Below are 22,250 nucleotides of genomic sequence, written 5' to 3'. Positions count from 1 at the left end.
GCCACAATATCATGAAAAAAATATTACAATGAGTTTTTAATATATATATGGATGTTGTTATCGTTTTCGCTTTAAAGTTATTCTATTCTTTTTATTTTACCACCGAGCTTCCGGTTATATTATTTTGCTTCCGGTTGAGAACAGTATGCAAAGAAGGTATACAAACATGTAAGTAATGTCAAAATATCTTCACCTTTGCCTCAAAATCCTTTTTTTATGTACTAATTGTGATTATTGAAATCATGTTGTTGTAGAAATCATAGAAATATCGTTATTGACCTACAAATTTGAGGTCCAAGGATATTTTACGTCGTGAAATTTATGAACTCTTCTTCCTTGATCGGAACCCAACAGCCAACAGCTGACCTCAACTGCCTGTCATTCACTGTGGCCGTGCTCGTCGAATGTTGTCATACTTATAGTCATCAGAGTATGGTAATTGATCTATGTGTTTTCTATTTTTTGATTAAAACAGAGACTGGCCAAATAAATTTGCCAAAATATAGAATAGGCCTATATGGTTTGAGAGCTTTTGTAACTTGTCTTGTCATTTGTGATGTCCGAAATGTAGGCCAATCAGCAGAGTATGTCCCATTTCGCCAAGATCTCACGCATGCATTGAAAATGCTTACTAAATTCCGACAAGCAACCTAAAGCTTCAAGCGTGAAGGAAATAAATCCATGCGTGATAAAGTTGACTATTTTTGCCTGGCGTGCAATTTCAAAAACGTACCACTGAAATTGGAAATTGTAGCAACCACTGCACACGTACATTAGCGATACACGATAACTCGATTGGATCCATTTGACTCGATCCCTGAGTCAATTCTTATTGTTATGGTAGTTCTCTCCCTTAACACATCGAAAACATGGAATTAAAACCTTAAAATCCTTCTGCTTCCACAAGTACCTTGCATGTCGGTAGACTGGTTCACGGCTCAATAATTTGTCCTTATAAAAACTGACACACTTGTCTGTATGACTGCACCATCGAGGAGATTTTCTGGAGTGAGCAATGGTTAATCCCAGCAAATATACGTCACAAATAGCTTTTAAACAGACATATTGGTATATAAAGCCGAGTAAAAAATACACCCATTACGCACTTTGACTTTCTTGGTTATTTTACAGCGAACGTGGACCAAAATTTCGATTGCACCCGTTGATTTAATTTTTTACTTTGAATGGAGATTTTGGAACAGACCTAGCTGTAATAGCTTTGTTTCTTTTCTAAAGTTCAAACTCATTGCCGCGGCAAGATAAACTCATTACAATACTTTGAGATTTACTTTTATTTAGTGGTTAGCCTACAACCTTCGTTTACGTGCCGCTCTTGTGAGTTTAGGAAATAAATATTTGCTAGCTCTAAATACGCAGAACTATTTGAGACCGGAAAATAACCGAAACAAAATTTTTATTTGTAGTCTTTATTTTCCAGACAATTTTAGGTAACTTGGTGTAAATTATTTTTAGAGTATCTTATTTATTTATTTTGTGGCCTTAAGAGTTGATCGAGTCCAATAAATCTATAAAATCATCTGACGATTTTCTTGACACACCAATTTTTCCCGGGGATAGCGGACGAGACTCCATCGGTTTAGTAGTGAAATTAATTTCATAATAGAGAGACTCAGACATCTGCTGAAGCTACCTTGACCGATTTAATTAGGAAAAATAGATATTTGCGGCGATTGTCAAAGTGTCATAAAAGAACAATCGCCCAGTTAAATAATCCACTTAGAAAGGCTAGAAAAGAAATGATTCGCATAAAGGCTAATAATGAAAATAAAAAACAATTGGCAGGTAAAAAAAAAAATGGTTGCAAGTCCAAACCTTGAAGAATGAAGTAATTTTGTATGATATCGAAAATCAAAGATACACCTCAGAATGCCATAATTTGGTCACAGAACTTAAAAATCTAAACGTTTTGAATGATAATGTAGCAGCCATTATAACCGCATGTTTGGCTGTCATGGGACTAAAATCTAATTACACTCCATCAAAATTTACAGTTCAAAGAATATCATGTGTATCTTTAAAACATGTTTCGGAAACCTTAACATCAGCACATTATACATGTATACAGACAACTACAAAATTTGGTTCTCATTGACTCGACACATATGCCACTTATTCTTAGTCTTTGTGAAATTGCTGATAAATCTTCACAAAATGCATTAACAGCATTAACCAAAATTTTAGCAAATCTCGACGAAATTGCTGGACCATTTAGTAAATCTGTTATTTCCGAAATTAAAAATCAATGTCGGAAAGAGTCAGCACTGAAAAGCTTTTTAATTCTTGATTTACACAATACAGATGCAGTATTTGCCCTAAACTAGTAGAAAACTGGTCAGATTTATCAGCGTACTTGATTCAGCAATGTGTTCTTTTTTCATAACAAACATCATACGGCACAATATATTATTTATCTGCGGGACAAAAAATAAAGCATTAAATTATTAGGTTTATAGTTATAGAGGTCTTTATCTCTCTCTCTTTCCGTATTACATGCCATTATGTTTCACTCTACTTTATCCGACAAATTGCTCTTTTTTCATAACAAACATCATACTGCACAATATATTTATTTATCTATGCCCGGATGGGACTAACATTAAAGTGTTAAATTATTAAATTTATAGACATCTCTCTCTGCCTCTATATAACATGTCGTCGGTGGGCGATCAAAACCACGTATATCAATTTTGGCGCCAAAAACGTTTTTTACATGGTTAGAATCGTAAATTAATGGCGCGTCGAATGCTCTATTCGCGGTAGTTGTAATCCAGTCAGAACTCAAGTTATAGGCATGTGACTAAACATCGTATTCTGATTCGTGAAATTTTCTACAAACCAAAATGTCGTATCTTATATACGCCAGTTTGTCATAAAACATCTTTCAAAGTCACGTGGTTTTTAAGAACCAAAAAGTCGTATCTCCTAATTGACATCGACGCAGGCTACAGGCTAACAAGGTAAGAATTTAATTTCACATTACTAAGTCTTAAGTTTTGTCTAACACAGCCTGTCCATTTTGACATAATAGTAGTATTTTGAATCTAAATGATAGAGGAATTCACGTTAGAAAGAGTAGAAAGAGGTAAAACTGTGTCCCAAATCTAGATGAAAAAAAAAAGAAAACAATAGTCTTGAACTTTTAGACAATCGAACGAACCAGCTTACTTAAGAATTTAATTTCTCATTACTAAGTCTTAAGTTTTGTCAAACTGTTTTATTATTATTCTTATTTGTTTCAGGTGCCCATTACAATGACGTATTCGAATTCGTCTTTCTCAAGGGGGAAACGTATGCTTCAGATCTCCTTCAATTCGAATAACCTATTTACACAGATTATTTTTAGGGTAATTTACCTAGTACAGTGGCGGACGCAGGATATTTTTTTTTATCGGCCGTGGGGGGGTGGGGGGCGGAGCAAATCGGGAAAAATCAGGGTGTCAATGGTGGATTATGAAGCTTATCTGCACCCGAATATAACACTCAATTTCATCAGCTGTAGCTGACATAATTCAAGGTAAATAGCCCTGAGCCATAATAACCAAGACATAATTCAGGGTAAGTAATCCAAGGCTATAATATCCACGACATAATTCAAGGTAAGCTACCTAGGGTCATAGCATCTACTACACAATTCCAGGTAAGTTTTCTGGTAGGTAAATAGCCTTGGATCGGTTCTGGTAGGTAAATATAGCCTTGGATAGGGATGATACTGAATACGCAACCTAAGATCAGATATCAAGTTTCGTGATATTTACTCCATAAACAGGAGTTATAAACAAAACCCAATGTACGTTTAGCCAGGAGCATGGAATCTATTAGAGAAAAGCTATCGAATTAGACTTTTCAAAAACTGTTGTGAAGACTTGTTCTAGGTACATCTTGTCTGACGATGATCGGCAGTAATGGGACGGCAATTTAGATAAAGGGTCTATAAATCTTTTAGCGGTTAAATATGTAGACGATTCTCTATTCTTGGATTTTTTCTCTTTTCGGTCGAGCCAGGTGTTGTACCGTTTTTGGAACGGTCGAACCATCTGTACACCCTTTGTTCTCCGAGAGCAAACGTCGATAAAACATATTCTTGCAGACCTGTAGTCTGTCATTGTTTTTAATTAAGTGGTAATGGTAAGTAGTTTGCTTTCTGTATGCCTTTTCTTCCGTTTCGCATACGGTTCTATCCTTGACATTACATTTCTTTACAAGATTTACGTACCTTGCTCCAACACCACCTCATGCAACCAGTACTTACCTTGTTTCAACATCATTTCCAGGCCTAAGAACTTACCAGTCCTCAGTGCCACCTCGTGAAACCAGTACTTACCTGCCCTAGCACCACCTCCAATAACCAATAATTACTTCGCTCCAGAACCATCACCACTAATCAGTATTCATCCCACTCCGGCAACACATCAAGTAAATGGTACTTACATACCTTTAGCCCCCCCACCCAGTAACCAGTACTTACATTCCTTTACCACCTCTAATCACATCCCTTCAGATTCACCTCTGGTAACCAGCACTTACCTCGCTCAAGCACCACCTATAGTAACCAATACTTACATCCCTTCGGCATCACCTCTGGTAACCAATACTTACCTCGCTCAAGCACCACCTCTAGTAACCGGTACTTACATCCCTTCAGCATCACCTTCGGTAACTAGTACTTGCCTCGCTCAGGCACAAGCTCTAGTAACCGGTACTTACAACCCTACAGCATCACCTTCGGTAACTAGTACATACCTTGCTCAAACACCACCTTTAGTAACCGGTACTTACAACCCCCCAGCATCACTTCCAGAAACTAGTACTTACCTCGCTCAAGCACCACCTCTAGTAACCGGCACTTACAATCCCCAGCATCACTTCCAGTAACTAGTTCTTACCTCGACCAAGCACAACCTCTAGTAACCAGTACTTATGTAAATTTAACACCATTTTCACTAACCAGTTCTTACCTCGCTCACGCACCACCTTCAGTAACCAACATTTACCTCGCTCCAACATCAACCAAAAGAACTTACCTTGATTTCGATTCGCAGACAAATTCTAGCCCCGCTTCATCATCGTTGGGGAGTTGGTCCTTGCTTCCATAAATATTTACAATGCTTCAGCATCAACACAGTCTAATTATCTGTTGACAGTTACAGGATTGCCACAGTCGAGTCGGTCGCAATTGCAATTGAAGAAAACAAAGCAATAGAATCCGCTGAAGAATCAATATCAGCTGAGATACTAAAAAGAGCTAAAAAGGGTGCTCTGATCCAGCAGTTTGGCTTAAGAACAACAACCAACTATTACGCATGCATGGTAAACCATACATGGGTTTAGCTCATAATGTTGGACATTAAAAATATGCTGCTAAGAGATCAGGAAAAACACTTACACCATCGTCCTGTACATCAAAGTGTAAAGCTCCAAATCCTAGCAAATTATGTTCAAAATTTACAGAGGATGACAGGCGTAATCTATTTGAAGCATTCTGGAAGATGAGTTGGGACCAAAAAGAGGTATACATAGTAAATCTTGTAAAAAAATGTAATGTCAAGGATAGAACCGTATGCGAAACGGAAAAAAAGACATACAGAAAGCAAACTACTTACCATTACCACTTAATTAAAAACAATGACAGACTACAGGTCTGCAAGAATATGTTTTATCGACGTTTGCTCTCGGAGAAAAAATGGTGTACAGATGGTTCGACCGTTCCAAAAACGGCACAACACCTGGCTCGACCGAAAAGAGAAAAAAATCCAAGAACAGAGAATCGTCTACATATTTAACCGCTAAAAGATTTCTAGACCCTTTATCTAAATTGCCGTCCCATTACTGCCGATCATCGTCAGACATGATGTACCTAGAACAAGTCTTCACAACATTTTTTGAAAAGTCTAATTCGATAGCTTTTCTCTAATAGATTCCATGCTCCTGGCTAAACGTACATTGGGTTCTGTTTATAACTCCTGTTTATGGAGTAAATATCACGACACTTGATATCTTATCTTAGGTTGCGTATTCAGTATCATCCCTATCCAAGGCTATATTTACCTACCAGAACCGATCCAAGGCTATTTACCTACCAGAAAACTTACCTGGAATTGTGTAGTAGATGCTATTACCCTAGGTAACTTACCTTAAATTATGTCCTGAATATTATAGCCTTGGATTACTTACCTTGAATTATGTCTTGAATATTATGGCTCAGGGTTATTTGCCTTGAATTATGTCAGCTACAGCTGATGAAATTGAGTGTTGTATTCGGGTGCAGATAAGCTTCACAATCCACCACTGACACCCGATTTGCTCCGCACCCCCCCCCTCCCGGCCGATAAAAAAATATCCTGCCTCCGTCACTGTACTAGGTAAATTACCCTAAAAAATAATCTGTGTAAATAGGTTATTAAGAACAAAACGTCGTATATACTCAGAACAGGCTTATAGTTTGTGAACAGAACGTCGTATATCACATACGCCGCCATTTCACAAGACAAAATGTCGTATATAGCCACAGCACATAAACCCCTAAAATTATCCCAAAAATAACCTTCCCATATTAAATTTTCCACAATTTAGTTCATAAATTAGAAATATAATCACATTCAATAAAAAATCCGGGACCGCAGACAGTTTTTTGTTTCCCCTGAAAACTTAATAAAATCCGATATACGAGGTTTTGATCGCCCACCGACGATGTCATTATAAACAGACCGATGTCTGTGGGTATACAGAGATGAAACCACTATTCATTTTAATATTTGGCTAATCTTTAAAAAATTCATGTCAAATGTCGATCTTTTGATATTCAGCTAAACATGTATTTTAATTGCCACTGTGTTCTCAGGGGTGCTGTAAAATTGATGGACATTGACATCTTATTTTTTTATATGGACTGCCGTTTAAATATATCGCCGTCACACAAAAATGAAGGTTGTGTTAGAATTTCCTAAAATTCTGACTGAAACTGCCAGACAAAATGGCCGCTCATTGTAGTACACAAATAGTGTAAAAGTATGTAATACCAAGGCTGTGGACACTCCAGAAGTCACAATTTCTATCCGATTTTGATGAAACTATGGGCCCTGTTTGAAAGTAAAATCGCGTTTTTAGCTTGTGGTCTCTCTAGAGGTCGGGGATCACGGTGGCATGACTCTCCCTTGTCAGTGATGCAGGACGGAGGGCCTGACAAGGACAGCTGTCTAGTCATTCGGATGGTTCGAAAAACCGAAGCCCTGTGTACCCATTGGCGAGCACATAAAACATCCCTTGACAGTTGGAATTCGATATAAGAGTAGGCCGTAATGTCGCACACTGTATGGCATATGCTGTCTTCATTAGCCCATTTCGGAGCAGAACAGTTGGACGTTAAACCCCATGTCACAATTTTTATTCAAGTTTAAAAAATATGTGAATATATCACCGTTACACGCTAAGATAATCGCACATATCTGAACGTAACTTCCAGGATTATGGCCCCTGATTGTTCGAAAAATCACATTTTTAGCTTGTAGATTCTCTAGAGGTCACAATTTTTTTTCCAATTTATAAAAACCATTTAGATATATCACCATTCCACCATAATGAAGGTTGAATTCGAATTTCGCATATTGTGTAAAAGTATGTAATACGAAGGTGGTGGACCCTCTAGAGGTCACAATTTTTATCCGATTTTGATGAAACTTTAAACATACCTTTATATCCCTAAGATCTCGGTCCCTTTTGATATTTATTGGCGCATTTCAAACCATAACTTTCTGGATTACGGCCCCTGATTGTACAAAAAATCGCTTTTGTTTTTATCTTGTTTTCCATCCATCTCTTGCAAAATGTGGGGGTATCTTGCCTGGCAGCCGCTGGTTTAATTCTTCTAAATCTTCTATTTCTAAATCACAATCTGATAACAGTGAAAGTTGGAATGGTATATGGATATTGCTACTCAAGAAAACACAAATATACCTGTAGAAATTTTCTAATTGTTAGAGAAATTATTAATATACCACTAATAAATAACATCATAATTATACAGGGATTGATTATTAATTGATGACTTCTAAATATGTATATGTACATGTCATGTACTCTTAACAAGGGAGTGGTTGGTGTCCTGTACATGTATGTCATGCCATGGAACCCATGCAGTTAATATCCATGCAGTGTCACATCTCCACAAAGAAACAGGCAGTCTAATATCTTTAAATTCTCCTGGGAACAAACCATCAAATTTTATTTAGATTCTGTTTTGTTTTGAAAGACAAATGTTGACTGAACAGGATGGGTGTCATCATTTTGATAGAAGATTTGTTTTATTCAGAATTTGTTTAAATCGTGTAGAGATATGTAAGTGTATTTCAAGACTGTAATAATAGATCAAGTTGAAAGACGCACAGATAAATTGAATTGGTTAGTTGAAAAAGAAGGAGCTTTTTAAAAGTTGCTGAGGAGATTTTTTAATTAAAAACATAATAATGAAAACCAGTATTATGATAACATTCTCGATAAATAATGTTTTTACAAACAAACAGTTTGTCAACCATCTTGCATATATCAATAAAAAGTTCATCTAGAAATTATTTTTGTCGGGCACTAAATATGAATCACCATGTACATTCACTAGCTTGTGATTGGATCAAAAACCTTTTGAATTCTTTAGTAAGCCATGCCTCCATAACCATGGGGAAATTAGGTGGAAGTTTTTAAACTTATTGTATATATATCAGTACGACATTTACTATACATGTATACTATATATGGCTGTTTCATTTGGTAAAGTCACATTTGAATAAATTTGTTGGTATGTAGTTGCATTGTATGTATTTTTGTGTACAAAATGTACATATAATATACAATAGTCATAATATTATGCTGCAGTAACAATGTTTATGTTATGCATTTCATACAGCTTGACTGGTTGTAAACCTTAATCCTAGTTGATATTATATGCATTTATTGATGAATTCAACTGTTTGTTACAGCATTTAGATCAGGAGAGATCAAACGCTACTATCTGATGTCCCAATACTGAGCTTGTGGAATGTAGCCACAGTGTGTGTGGTGCCACTATAACATGCCTTCATGAGCAAAGTTTTGTCTCTACACCTTCAACAAGAAGTACAGCTAAGATTCCTTTGTCCAGGGGATTTAGTTGAAGTAAAGAAACTATGCGCTGACTGGTTTCCTATAGAGTAAGTAGCATTCTTTATAATTTTACTTACGTCATATGTACAACTGTAGAAATGATTATTTTGTTGTGTGAAATTTAAGGTTAATTGTTGTCCAGAGTATGTCACAAAATTTAATGTCTGAGGAAGTTTAAAATCAAAATCACCAGGTTGTGTGTAAGCTTATATTTAATAACAATTTGTTATTGAATGTATGTTAAATATGCTGCAATCATTGACAGTTTTCAAAACAATTAAACTTCCCACCAATATCTTTTTGTTTTTAAGTTAGATAAATGAGCAAATTTTAGATATGTCCTAAAAAAAAGAAATAGAACATGATGTCATCGCATCAAAAAGAGATGTTTCTTGTAGGAAGGTACTATGTTTTGATAAAAAAAACCCAACCAAATTGCAAATCTGTTCACTAATTTAATTTACCGGTTTTATTATATGCCCACATTTTCATGTAGACATATATTGTCGTCCCCCCTGTCCATCTGGACATCTGTCCGTCAGAATTTTTATTCGATTTTGACGAAACATAAAATAAAGGTCTATCAGTCACCCAAAGATCTTGGTTCGTTTCAATATTGGCATATATCCCACCATAACTTCATGGAATATGGCCCCTGATTGTACAAAAAATCTTGTTTTTAGCTTGCGGACACTCTAGAGGTCACAATTTTCATCTGATTTTGATGAAACTTGAAATGTATGTTTATAAGTCAAAGATCTTGATTCCTTTTGATATTTGCACATATCGGATCGTAACTTCCTGAATTATGGCCCCTGATTGTACAAAAAATCATGTTTTTAGCTTGTGGTCCCTCTAGAGGTCACATTTATTATTATCCGATATAATAAACCATTCTAATATATCAATGTTACACTGTAATGATGCTTGTGTTCGAATTTCGTGAAAACTGCTGGACAAAACTGCTGCCTCTCGTACCAAATAGTGTAAAAATATGGTATATCAAGGTTGTGGAGGTCATAATTTTGATTCGATTTTGATGAAACTTGAAACACATATTTATAATCCAAAGATCTTGGTTCATTTCGATATTAGCACATATCGGATTCTAACCTCCTGAATTATGGCCCTTGATTGTACGAAAACTCATGTTTTTAGCTTGTGGTCCCTCTACAGGTAACAATTTTTATCCGATTTAAAAAACAGTTTGAATTTATCGCCGTTATACCCTAATGATGGCTGAAATCAAATTTCGTGATAATAAGACCAAAACTGCCGCTTAAAATGGCTGCCCCTCGTATGCAAATAGTGTAAATACATGTATATGGTATATCAAAGTTTGCGGACCGATGTTGATGAAACTTGAAATACATGTTTTTTACCCAACGATCTTGGTTTCTTTCGGTATTCACTCATATCGGATTGTAGCATAACTTCCTGAATTATGGCCCTTGATTGTACGAAAAATCGCATTTTTAGCTTGTCGACCCACTAGAGGTCACAATTTTTATCTGATTTTAAAAAACGTTTAAATGTGTCACTGTTACACCCTAATGATGGTCGTATATTGTCGTCGGTCCGGCGTCGACAATTGCTTGTGGGCGCTCTAGTGGCTAAAGTTAATATCCGATTGACTTTGAATTTATTATACACAGTGTTTAAGGTCATGAGACGAAGAGGCCTGTTGATTTTCAGCGATTTCCTATAATTACTGCCAGAGTTATGACCCTTGATCACTTCAAAAAATCTTGTGGAACCTCTAGAGATCAAAGTTAATATCCGATTGACTGTAAATTTATACACAGTGTTTAAGGTCATGAGACGAAGAAGCCTATTGATTTTCAGAGATTTCCGATAATTACTGCTAGAGTTATGGCCCTTGATCACTTTGAAAACTCTTGTAGGCTAAAGTTCATATCCGATTGACTTTAAATTTATACACAGTGTTTACGGTCATAAGACGAAGAAGCCTATTGATTTTCGGCAATTTCCTATAATTACTGCCAGAGTTATGGCCCTTGATCACTTAAAAAAATCTTGTGAATGCTCTAGAGGCTAAAGTTAATATCTGATTGACTTTAAATTTATACACAGTGTTTGAGGTTATGAGACAAATAATCCTATTGATTTTCAACGATTTCCGATAATTATGGCCCTTGATCACTTTGAAAAATCTTGTGTCGCTCTGGAGGCTAAAGTTATCATCCGATTGACTTCAGATTGATAATTACTTCATGAGTTGTTACTCTTAATGAGATTTTAGTGTATTAAAAATGTTTCATTACCAAAAAAAGTAAAAATATGCGACAATACACTTGTTGACTGCCCGGACGCTTTATCTGCTGTGGGCGTATGTTTCGTTGCCTGGCAACCTATCTTTTTATATGGATATACTACTCCTGAATTTTCTTAACATGCTACGTTTCAATACACATATAGGTATCGTTATGAAGCAAATAATGATCAGTTAACAAAAATGTGGAGCAATATATAGATGAACACTTTGGAAACCAAACTAATCATTATTAGTTAGACTTTGAAACGGTCTGTTGCGGCGAGTTCTTAGCATGTGATGCGTGGAACTGTGGGTGTCCCACCAGAAACATCAACGCTGATTGGTTAATAAAAAGTCTGACCTCACTACAACTGGTCAGATGTTCATGTAGTTTAGACCATCGAAAGTATAAAAAAAAATGTAACGAAATCTACATCTGTATTTTAATCAGATTGCATGGACATAATTTGAATTACATGCAAATAAAACGGAATACATGTATTAAACTATGTTATGATAGTCAACAAAACAATGTAAAATCATTGTACAGTGAAGGGGGGTTGGATGGCTGAATGGTTAGCGTGCGCGCGCTCTATCATAAAGTCTGTCATTGAGTCAACTGGGGTGGTTTCGAATCCCCGGTTGTACGTGACAAGGAGTAGCGTCGCCTGTCCAACCTCGTGGGTTTTCTCCGGGCCCTCCGGTTTCCTCCCACTGCTAAAGACCCCTACGCGCAAGCGAATTATTGAAATAAAAAATTAAACCATATGTTAGTCTCGAAATGACCTAGTTTGTGTCGAGTGGACGTTAAACCCCATTTCTCTCTCTCTTTGTACAGTGAAAGTATTGTAATTTTACTAAAACATTTTCTGTACACTTAATTTTTTTTATATCAGATTTAAAGATAAATTCAGAAAAATAAACAGAAATAGGAACATGTGCTTAGCTTGGTATTTTTTCCTAATTATGTATGGAACAGGGATTGTTCATGTTATGCTGTAAAATTATTCCTATTGTATTAATGTTTAATAATATGGTTTGGCAGCAATTCATGTGACTTGATTCTTTGCCAGATTGATTATATGTCTTACTAACATGATGAGTGTTATTTTGATGATGCTAATCATAAGCACATTAAAGACTGATTGATCAAAAACTAATGCTGTTATTTTTATCACTTATTTTTTTCTAGCCCAAACAATGATCAATACAGTTCAATATAACCGAGGCCAGCAAACTGTTAAAACAAATATTCTTGCTTTACTGGATACAAAGGAAAATTATCCCTCTTTCAATTTCAAAGACCTGATAAGATCTTCCAAAATCTGTCTAAACTGTCAATCCAAGACTATGTTAAAAAAATGAAATTTCAGCTTATACAAATTTCTGTACATTGGTGAATTTCATTAGGGATTACTTTTGGTTGTTAGTTATTAAATTCATTATGCTTTTTAAGTAATATTACTTGGTTTGTTATACTGACATGGATCATTCAAGATTACACAATCTCAAATATCATAGGCACTCTTTTAATGGTTGTATATTTCAGGTACCCTGATTCCTGGTATGATGACATCACATCCAGCTCACGTTTCTTCTCACTGGCAGCTACTTATCATTCCCGTATTATTGGACTTATTGTAGCAGAAATCAAACCAAAAGTCAAACTGAACAAAGAGGTAACATTAATCAATTATGGTTTATGATACTCTGAACATTAGTGTCAAATAAATGAAATCCTGGATTTATTAATTGACTTTCTTCATAAAAATAAGATTGTCATATATCTGATTTGGGTTATAATGTTAATATGTGCATCCTTTTGTTAATTGATTTAAATATTTTACAGGATGCCGATATTTTGGCAACATGTTTTCCACCAACTGTCCAGGTGGCCTATATTTTAAGTCTTGGAGTTGTAGAAGATTTCAGGAGAAACGGAATCGGTAAGTTCATTCATGCACATTATGTGCATGGTTATTCAATATTCAATATTCTTTGAATATAAGAAACATTTCTCATTGTTGTAGGGGGGGTTGGATGGCTGAATGGTTAGCGTGCACGTGCTGTATCATAAAGTCTGTCATTGAGACGACTGCCGTGGTTTCGAATCCCCGGTTGTACGTGACAAGGAGTAGGGTCGCCTGTCCATCCTCGTAGGTTTTCTCCGGGTCCTCCGGTTTCCTCCCACTGCTAAAGACACCCTACGCGCAAGCGAATTATTGAAATAAAATTAAACCATATGTTAGTCCCGAAATGACCTAGTTTGTGTCGAGTGTACTTAAACCCCATTCTCTCTCTCTCTCTCTCTCTCTCATTGTTGTAGTGCCTAGTCAGTTCAGCTATTGCATTTATTGTCATACTGTTTTTTACAATACATTTTCTTCTAGTAGTACAATTTACTGTCATCCTTGAGTGGTATTTTATTTAGCAATTGAGCACATTAAAAACACAATAACCATTTATATGCAATACAATCACTGTTTGTTTTACACATAACACAACATTTGTGCTTAAAAACGAAAAGAGAACACCTAAGAAATATCACTATTTTTGTATGATAGATCAGTGATTGTATTCCATATAAATATGCTAATAAATGGTTTTATTTTTTCAGCGTCACTTCTATTGGATAGTTTACTATCTCATCTAACAACAAAGGAATTTTTTAACTGTAAAGCTGTATATTTACATGTGCTTGAATCAAATGGTGACGCTTTAAGATTTTACGAGCGACGCAACTTTCGACCTCACAGTTTCCTTCCATATTATTATTTCATACAAGGAAAATCAAGACATGGTTACTCATATGTTTTATATACCAATGGAGGACAGCCACCTTGGTCCGTTCTATATCCTTTAAAAAAATATTTAGCTTTTAATATACAGTCACATTTTGTTTTGACTTGGATAAAGTGTATTAGTATTCACTATTTTATACCAAAACCACTGCTTCCTATAGTGTTATAGTTAACGAGTCCTAAGGGTTTCACTATACTGTCTCTCACACTTAAACCGGCCAAATTCAAATGCCAGTCAGTCAGCTATGAAAATATAACAAGAATGTGAGTTCTTGGCCGTTAATAACAAAATCTTTAACTGCTTTCACGTAAGTTAAAATCAGTAAATGCTTACCATTCATAACTATAGTAGACTGGCATAACTAAAATCAGTATTTTGATTAACATAGTGGACAATCGGTACTTGGTTCCCACAGTGGACAAACATTTAAATCTATACTTGATAACCACAACTTACCACACAGTTGGCTGAAAAAATATTAAAATCATGATTACCAATGGTAACCCTAGTGGGCTGACAATATTAAAATCATTACTTGATTAACACTGGTAAACATATAGTGGACTGACAATATTAAAATCGTTACTTGATTACGAGTAACCATAGTGGACTGACAATATTAAAATCATTACATGATTACTACTGGTAATCATAGTGGACTGACAATATTAAAATCATTACTTGATTACCACAAGTAACCATAGTGGACTGACAATATTAAAATCATTACTTGATTAACACTGGTAAACATAGTGGACTCACAAATTTAAAATCACTACTTGATTACCACTGGTAACTATAGTGTGTTTACAATATTAAAATCATTACTTGATAAACACTGATTACCAATGGTAACCATAGAGGACTGACATTATTAGAACCAGTACTTGATTACCATTGGAAGACACATTCAACTGACATTATTAGAACCAGTACTTGATTACCATTGGTAGAAATATTCAACTGACATTACTAAAACCAGTACTTGATTAGAAGTTCACACATCAGATCAAACTAATTCTTTTTATCCTTATTTTGTTTAAATCAAAGAACATTTGATCCTTACATTAATAAGGCTTTTGGTACATCAGTACATGTAATTATTTAAAAGGTGTTGCAGGGCCCTGTGTGTTTGGTTGTATGTAGTAAGAATGTATTATGTAATATTGTGGGACAGGCAGACACTGCAGCAGCTGTGAATCACTCATTACTAACAAATATAATAGAGATGTGAACTAGTGATGTGACCCTCTTAAAAAAAAATCACTGGGAATAGGCATTGAATAACATGTTAATAATAATATTAGTAATCTACAATAGTCAATTATTTCTTTTTTCTTAACTTTTTCACTGATTATATTTCACACTGCGGATCTGTTTTAGCCAAACTAACACCCTGCGCCTTTCCAAGACAAGTCTATCAGGCACTTCGCAGTTTGATGCAGAAATTTGTTGTGGTATCGCGCCAGACATCTCAGGAACAACATGGTAGATAAGAAGATTCATCAGTGTTAGATTTCAATATTTTTTGAAAAAAACAAAACAATATTCATATTTATTCAATGTACAGCAACACAAGATATGATCTTTTCTCGATTTTAAATGTTGCAATGTAGTTGACCGAATAGAAAAGCGTGTTTGTGAACATCGACACACCAACAAAAAGACTGTGACATTATTTTTTTTTACTGATTGAGCATTCTTGAGTTATTTATATAACAGAAGGAAAATGGGGCTTTCTTTTTTGTTTATATGCAGAATCATGTACATGGGTTTTATCGGGGATCGTAGATTTAAAAAATACCACCATTTATTGATGAATCGTTGCAGCCCTGAAAGATGTTATTAATATTTGTGTGAAGTTCAAATATAATTTTTGAAAATATATAAATTCTATGAGCTGATTGGACAGGCTTCTATGTAACAACATGTTCCAGTTTCAAATCCCTTGACGTACAGAAAGAGAAACATTTCTTGTATTGCTGCAGAAATATTTATTACATTTCAGATATTTGGACTTTTTTTTATTCTATGATAAATTTTATTATGTTTTTAGTAAGACTGTATGTACATGTAATATGTTCTTTTTATTCTAATTAGTCATTAAAGATACATTATGTAATATTTAGATATAGAGCTCATTCTTCTTGCTATAATAGATTAAAAATTTATGATGAAAAATGAATATATTGAAAATTTTAGTCAAATTACTTTATTCTGAGAAGAATTATGAGTGTTTGAAGTTTTGACAAGGAATACGAAATGAAGGAGGTAAATACAGCCCAATTTCTGATAAATGAAGCTTGATTTAGACTCTGTCTAGCGAATTCAGCTTTTGGGAATTACAATAAAACCATGGTGTTACAAGTTAGCCTAACATAATCTCTAGTATGGCCAATTAAGTGTAATAGTCAACTCTTTTCTGAACAAGTAGAATAAATAAATATGAAAATAGAAAATTAACAATTAACTAAATATGAAAATATATTCATGTAATACTGGGTATGTACAAATTTCTTGTTTCCTTAATTGTTTCACTTGGTGTTGCATATTGACAGATTTGTGTCATTTTTGGAATGGTACCTGGATCATCTTGATTTCATTAATATCTAAAAAATATCAGTAAATCTCAATGAAAATGATTCAAGTTGAATATAGTTTACGGTTTGTTAAATAATCTTTAACACACTTAACACTGTTAATTGGCTCCCCAAAACAACACAGAATTCTTCAATAGAAACGGACAAGTGTAAATCGAATATTTCGTCCAAGGATTAATATATTATTTGGTCATGATCTATAACTGTGTTGTCTACAATTTCAAGTACCATTTCCATGATCGACATCCATTTTAACGTTAACCGATTAAATGGTGCAGATTGTCTAATCCATTTAATATCTAAACCATGCGATAAATTTGATTATGGGATTGTCACTTGGAGAAATTTCTAAATAATAATTTATATTATATTTAAAGCTTGAAGAAAAAGCCTGCAACAGGCATATTTAGCTCTCACATAATGCATCTTTAATGTTTTCATAGATAGTGATGAAACATTATTATTATTTAGGAAAGTTATGTAATAATATCTTGAGTGGATTTTAAAGGAAAAATGAAATTTATTACAAGGATTTAAAATAATTTTCACCAATGTTAATGAATCTATATATAAATATGAGAAACCAAATCTATTTTTTATGAATAATAGCTGTCTGGAAATATTTTTGGTGTGTACCTACATGGCTTGTATTGAATCTTTAAGCTATTATTAAATGTAAGTTTATTTAATTGTTTTTTCAATATAACAACCTCACAATGATTTAAAAGTTGGATTCTTTTTTGAGGTTAAATTTATTTGTGTGAGATTTGAAAGATTGGTGAAAAAGGCTCAGCCATACAAATAGGCTATTAATAAAACTCAAAAATTTGAATTGGTTATTCACCAAGCAATTACATGCGTTGAAAACCAGTCTGTCCCACCCATAATTATCTTCAATATTTATTGCAGAGCTTTCTCTTCAAAATTTTGCCCTTCAAGTGATTTGTTTACTTCAGATTAGCAAGATATTTTTCAAAGAATATGATCATTTTGGTATTATCCCAATTTCTTAATATATTCGTAAGTGTTTTTGCACATAAAAACTGTATATTTCACTGTATTTATTGTGTGTTATAGTTTAATTCTTTGAATTTCTAATTTCATGACACATATATTGGCCTACAGTTAAATTCTCATGGCTATCAATTTCACTGCCATTGAAACTGAGCCTTGTTTTGATATTGAAGTATGGTACTGAAGTAAAACATGGCAGAAATATGTTTCCACTAAGTCACAGAATCATAATATTCATCAAATTCTAGCTCAGATTGAAATAGGAATCAAACTTTAAATTTGGTAATGAATTCTGATCTGTAATAGATTAATTCATCCATATTACTGGATATTATCACTTATAAACTTTGAACACAGTATATTATGACACATAAAATGTTTATTTTTGCTCTCATACAATGTAGGTAAAAAATATGAAAGTGATACTTCTTCCTTAATAACCTTATAAATTTTAAACTGAATAGAGGTAAAGCATTACATTTCAAAAATTATTCCAAATGTACCCAGTACTAGAAACAAGAAAATCCTACAGTTTAACTGGAATTAAAAATGAGTAAATAAGTATAGCAATATAAATGTAATAGTTTGGGAATGTGCACTTTTATGTTTGGATTGTTAAATAAAAACCTCCATGTTGGACTGATTTTATTAGGTTTTGTATAATATGTATTATTATTGTAAGTTAGTTGACCCGTTGTTCATGTTTTCATTGTTGAAATTGTATATAATAATGTTATATGATATATGTATAGAGAGAAAAAACAATAACCTATTTGTCTATTTATTGTTTAGATTTATCTTTGTGCAATTTATTTTATATATTTATAGATTATCAACTTATTTAAATCATACCTGAAGAGTTTTATGAGCACATTATCTTGAACATGTTCCATTATTGTAGATAATATGGTTTTGAAAAAAAAATCTGACACAATTGTTCACATTATAGGAAAATGTATTAATGGATTTGAAGACGACAGCCTGTTTGATTTGGGTTACGAAGATAGTGCCGGTTTTGAAATATAACATATTTTGTGTTCAACAGTCGATAGCGTTAGTCACATATGAGACTAAAATAAGTAAACAAATAGAATTCTGCTTAATATTTCAATAATAAGTTTTTAAGCAAAAACAAAGTGATTTTGTGACCTTGACCTTTGCCTCTCATGGACATCATAGTTCGGGTCTGGTTGACAAGAAAATCTAAACATTATGCTGTCCTAATGCATAAAATGAAACCGAATGCTGTTTTTTTTTCTTTTTATTTCAATACAGATCTTTGCTTATCATAAAGTACATACCTAATAGTTATTTTCTGGAAATAGGCCTTTCAACTGATGTGAAACTTTGTAAATTGGGTTTAAAGAAATAAGTACAAGTTCGGTTGAACATATAAAAAATAGTGGATATCCTTTAGTGGGTAACTTGTATATTGTCATAAGCATTTCAAATTAACTAATATTTATAATATAATTCTCTACTACAATATGAACACATTCCTGATTATCTTCATAGTAATAGGGGTGCAATCCTGTATATATATATATCTACTTTATTATTTTGGGTTTGAATTCTGTACATTTGATCTAAACATCTCCCAAGAAAAATCTGAACTTTATGCTACGACAGTGAGATTTTTTTACATAAATGTGAAATGACTAAGATGAAATGCTCAGACAGGAAAATTAAGAGAATCTTTGTTTCTTATGGATCCAAAATTATTTCTGGATGTACAAGGTTGGTTGGTCTGTAGGTTTAATGTCCACCTCCAACAAGGTGTGTGTTTTTAGTTAAACCCCTTAAAAATTAGAGTTACTAGAGAATGACAAGTTTTGACCAAGTCTTCTGTCAAGAAAAACGACCACCTCGCATCACAATTGAGGATGCTAGTGCAATAAAGTGGAGAGTGCCATTTCACACAATCTGCCAAAAATAGTATTTTTGCATATTTTTAAACCAGAACACTAAAATTGACATATACTGTGATAAAAAGATAAAAATGAACAAGTTCATTAGCAAAATTTGCTAAAAATGGATTTATTTTAATAAAAAAAATTAAAAAGATCTGATCTTATTTAAAAACAATGGCACTTGTCCAGGTTATTGCACTAGCATCCTCATTTAAACGTGCATAATAGGTGATCACTTTGTAATTATCTTTGCATGATGATATATTTATAAAGGAGAGATCATACATCTACATGTCCAGTATAAAAATAGATTGAGTATCTCACTTTGTTCGGTTGTGATGGTCAAGATTTACTTGCACAGATACTAGTTATCAGCACAAATGTAATATAATTTAATGTTTATTAGCAGGAAAAGCACAAATACGATTTAATAAATATCTGGAGACTTTACATGTAATCATATTTTATATCTTCAAACTGAGCCTAAATAAACAACATTTGGAGTTAGTAGCACAAACTTGTATTTCAATTTGAGACTTCTGTAAATAATTGCTCAGAATATTAAGTCTCCAAAAATGATCATATTATAAACACTTGAAATTATATTGAATGCCATGGAAAAAAAAACCTGAAAGAAAAACAAAAGTATGTGCTAGTTTTTAAACAGTTATTTATGTGTATTTTATTGTATATATATTGAATACCGATCTTATAACAAATGTGTATAAATAGAATGTTGATGTATATTTAAATAATCTGTTAATTATATTTTGTCCATAAACAATTAAAGCTTATGTATAATTTATTATATATTTATTCTATTCTATAGAAAAGTCAAAAAGTGATAGGAAGAAATGTATTTATTAGGACATTCTTTAAAAATTGTTTGAATATTTATGAAAGGTCTAAAAAGAAATGTTTAAACATTCTTTTTGGGATAGGAAACTTTTTATTTTAAAGTACACTGTCATCATCTTTGGTCATCCTATTAACACTTAGTAAGATAAACCCATTAAAATTGATAGGTGTGCGTTTTGTGCTGTGTTATTACCCCAGTATAAGAAACACACTCTCATGTTCTTACCTCCATGGGTTAATTCCATAGACGTACAGAAAATAAAGATGAAGCTGGGCGTATGTTTTACTGTTTATCCTAGATTTAATGGATTTGTTAAGGTCGGTCAATTTATTTTAGAATGGTCACACTGAACTATACTATTGTAAAGACTCACGTTCTAAGTTAAAAATCACTACACATTAGAGTACACTTATGTAAAATTTATCTGTGGTTGTATGTGTGTATGTAGATTTTATATAGAATAGAAATGTTATAAATAAAATGCGGTGTTGTTATTTTTAAATCAACCCTTAAATGGAACATTTTGATTCATGAGCTTGAAAGTGAAGTGAAATGAAATGAAATGGGCTTTAACATCTGACTAATTTGTACTGACCTGGGTAATGAAGACAGGCATGTACCATGCAGTGTGCTATGATGGAAATTCTGCCTTCGACAGTGTTGCTGCAGCCTACTCTTATTTCTAATCCAACTGTCAAGGGTTCTTTTACATACACTTCAATGTATACTTGGGACCTTAATTGGTACTTTGTCCTGTGCAAATGACTAGACACGGTTCCTTGCCATCCTGCACAACTGACAAGGGGGAATCATGCCAGAACTCCCTGAAGAACTTGCTTAGCCAACTTGGGTGTTCAGACTCAGTATAATCTATTGATAATTATGTATACATAACATATACTATACTATAACACCAATCAAGAGATTATATGGCTTCTATACGTGTGTATTATTCTGAACAAGCCATAAAATTTTATAGTCACATAGCAGAGGTCGATCATTTTCATGTTTGGTTATTGTCTTTTTTCAAAAATGCGCTATTTTTTTGAGGTACAAAATGACCGATGGGTCAGATCTAGTTTCGGTCATCTTCCATAGCCCTCGGTCTCGAACGGCATATACGGCCGACATGGAACCCATGGTTCATAGGTCATACCATGGGTAGATTGTTGAAAGATATTAGACATGACAAATGTTAACTTCTACATTATAGCATTTGTTTCTTGCAGTTATGGTTTTATAAATTTCAGACTTCAGGGAGAATAAAGGCAAACAGTATTTTCTAAATGTATTCATAGACCTTAATTTACCAAAATATTTTCTGTTGATTGGCGCTGAAAGTTAAAATCCTGTAACATCTCTTGGCCAATAAAAATTAAAGAACTTATAAAATGTACCCTTTAAATATCTTTGTTTTGTGAAGTAGATCTCTCATAACTATGAGTATCTTTTCCATAACAATCAATCAACTTTTCCTTCCATTAATTCTCTGTACAAAAATTGAATCATCCCCCCTTTAGTCTCCTAAAATCAGTGTTTTTGTGAAGTAGATCTCTGATAACTAAGAGTATCTTTTCCATAACAATCAACTTTTCCTTCCATTCTGCAGTTTGTTTTTTTTAAATTGAATTATCCCCCTT

The 22,250-nt window shown here is 33.7% G+C and overlaps 1 protein-coding gene across 1 annotated transcript; it reads left to right on the top strand.

Annotated features, from left to right (window-relative positions):
* The first annotated feature begins 117 nt into the window (after positions 1-117).
* On the top strand, positions 118-21,091 carry LOC126809824 (N-alpha-acetyltransferase 60). Its single transcript, XM_050534612.1, has 6 exons — positions 118-168; positions 8,988-9,197; positions 12,975-13,104; positions 13,275-13,371; positions 14,043-14,277; positions 15,579-21,091. The coding sequence occupies exons 2-6, from the start codon at positions 9,088-9,090 to the stop codon at positions 15,721-15,723; spliced, it is 717 nt and encodes a 238-aa protein (XP_050390569.1). The 5' UTR covers positions 118-168; positions 8,988-9,087; the 3' UTR covers positions 15,724-21,091.
* The last annotated feature ends 1,159 nt before the right edge of the window (positions 21,092-22,250 follow it).

Source organism: Patella vulgata, chromosome 2 (genome assembly GCF_932274485.2).
Source record: "Patella vulgata chromosome 2, xgPatVulg1.2, whole genome shotgun sequence".
NCBI classification, from domain to species: domain Eukaryota; kingdom Metazoa; phylum Mollusca; class Gastropoda; family Patellidae; genus Patella; species Patella vulgata.
The sequence above is the reverse complement of the archived record's forward strand: the minus strand, read 5'-3'. Positions and strand labels throughout refer to the sequence as shown.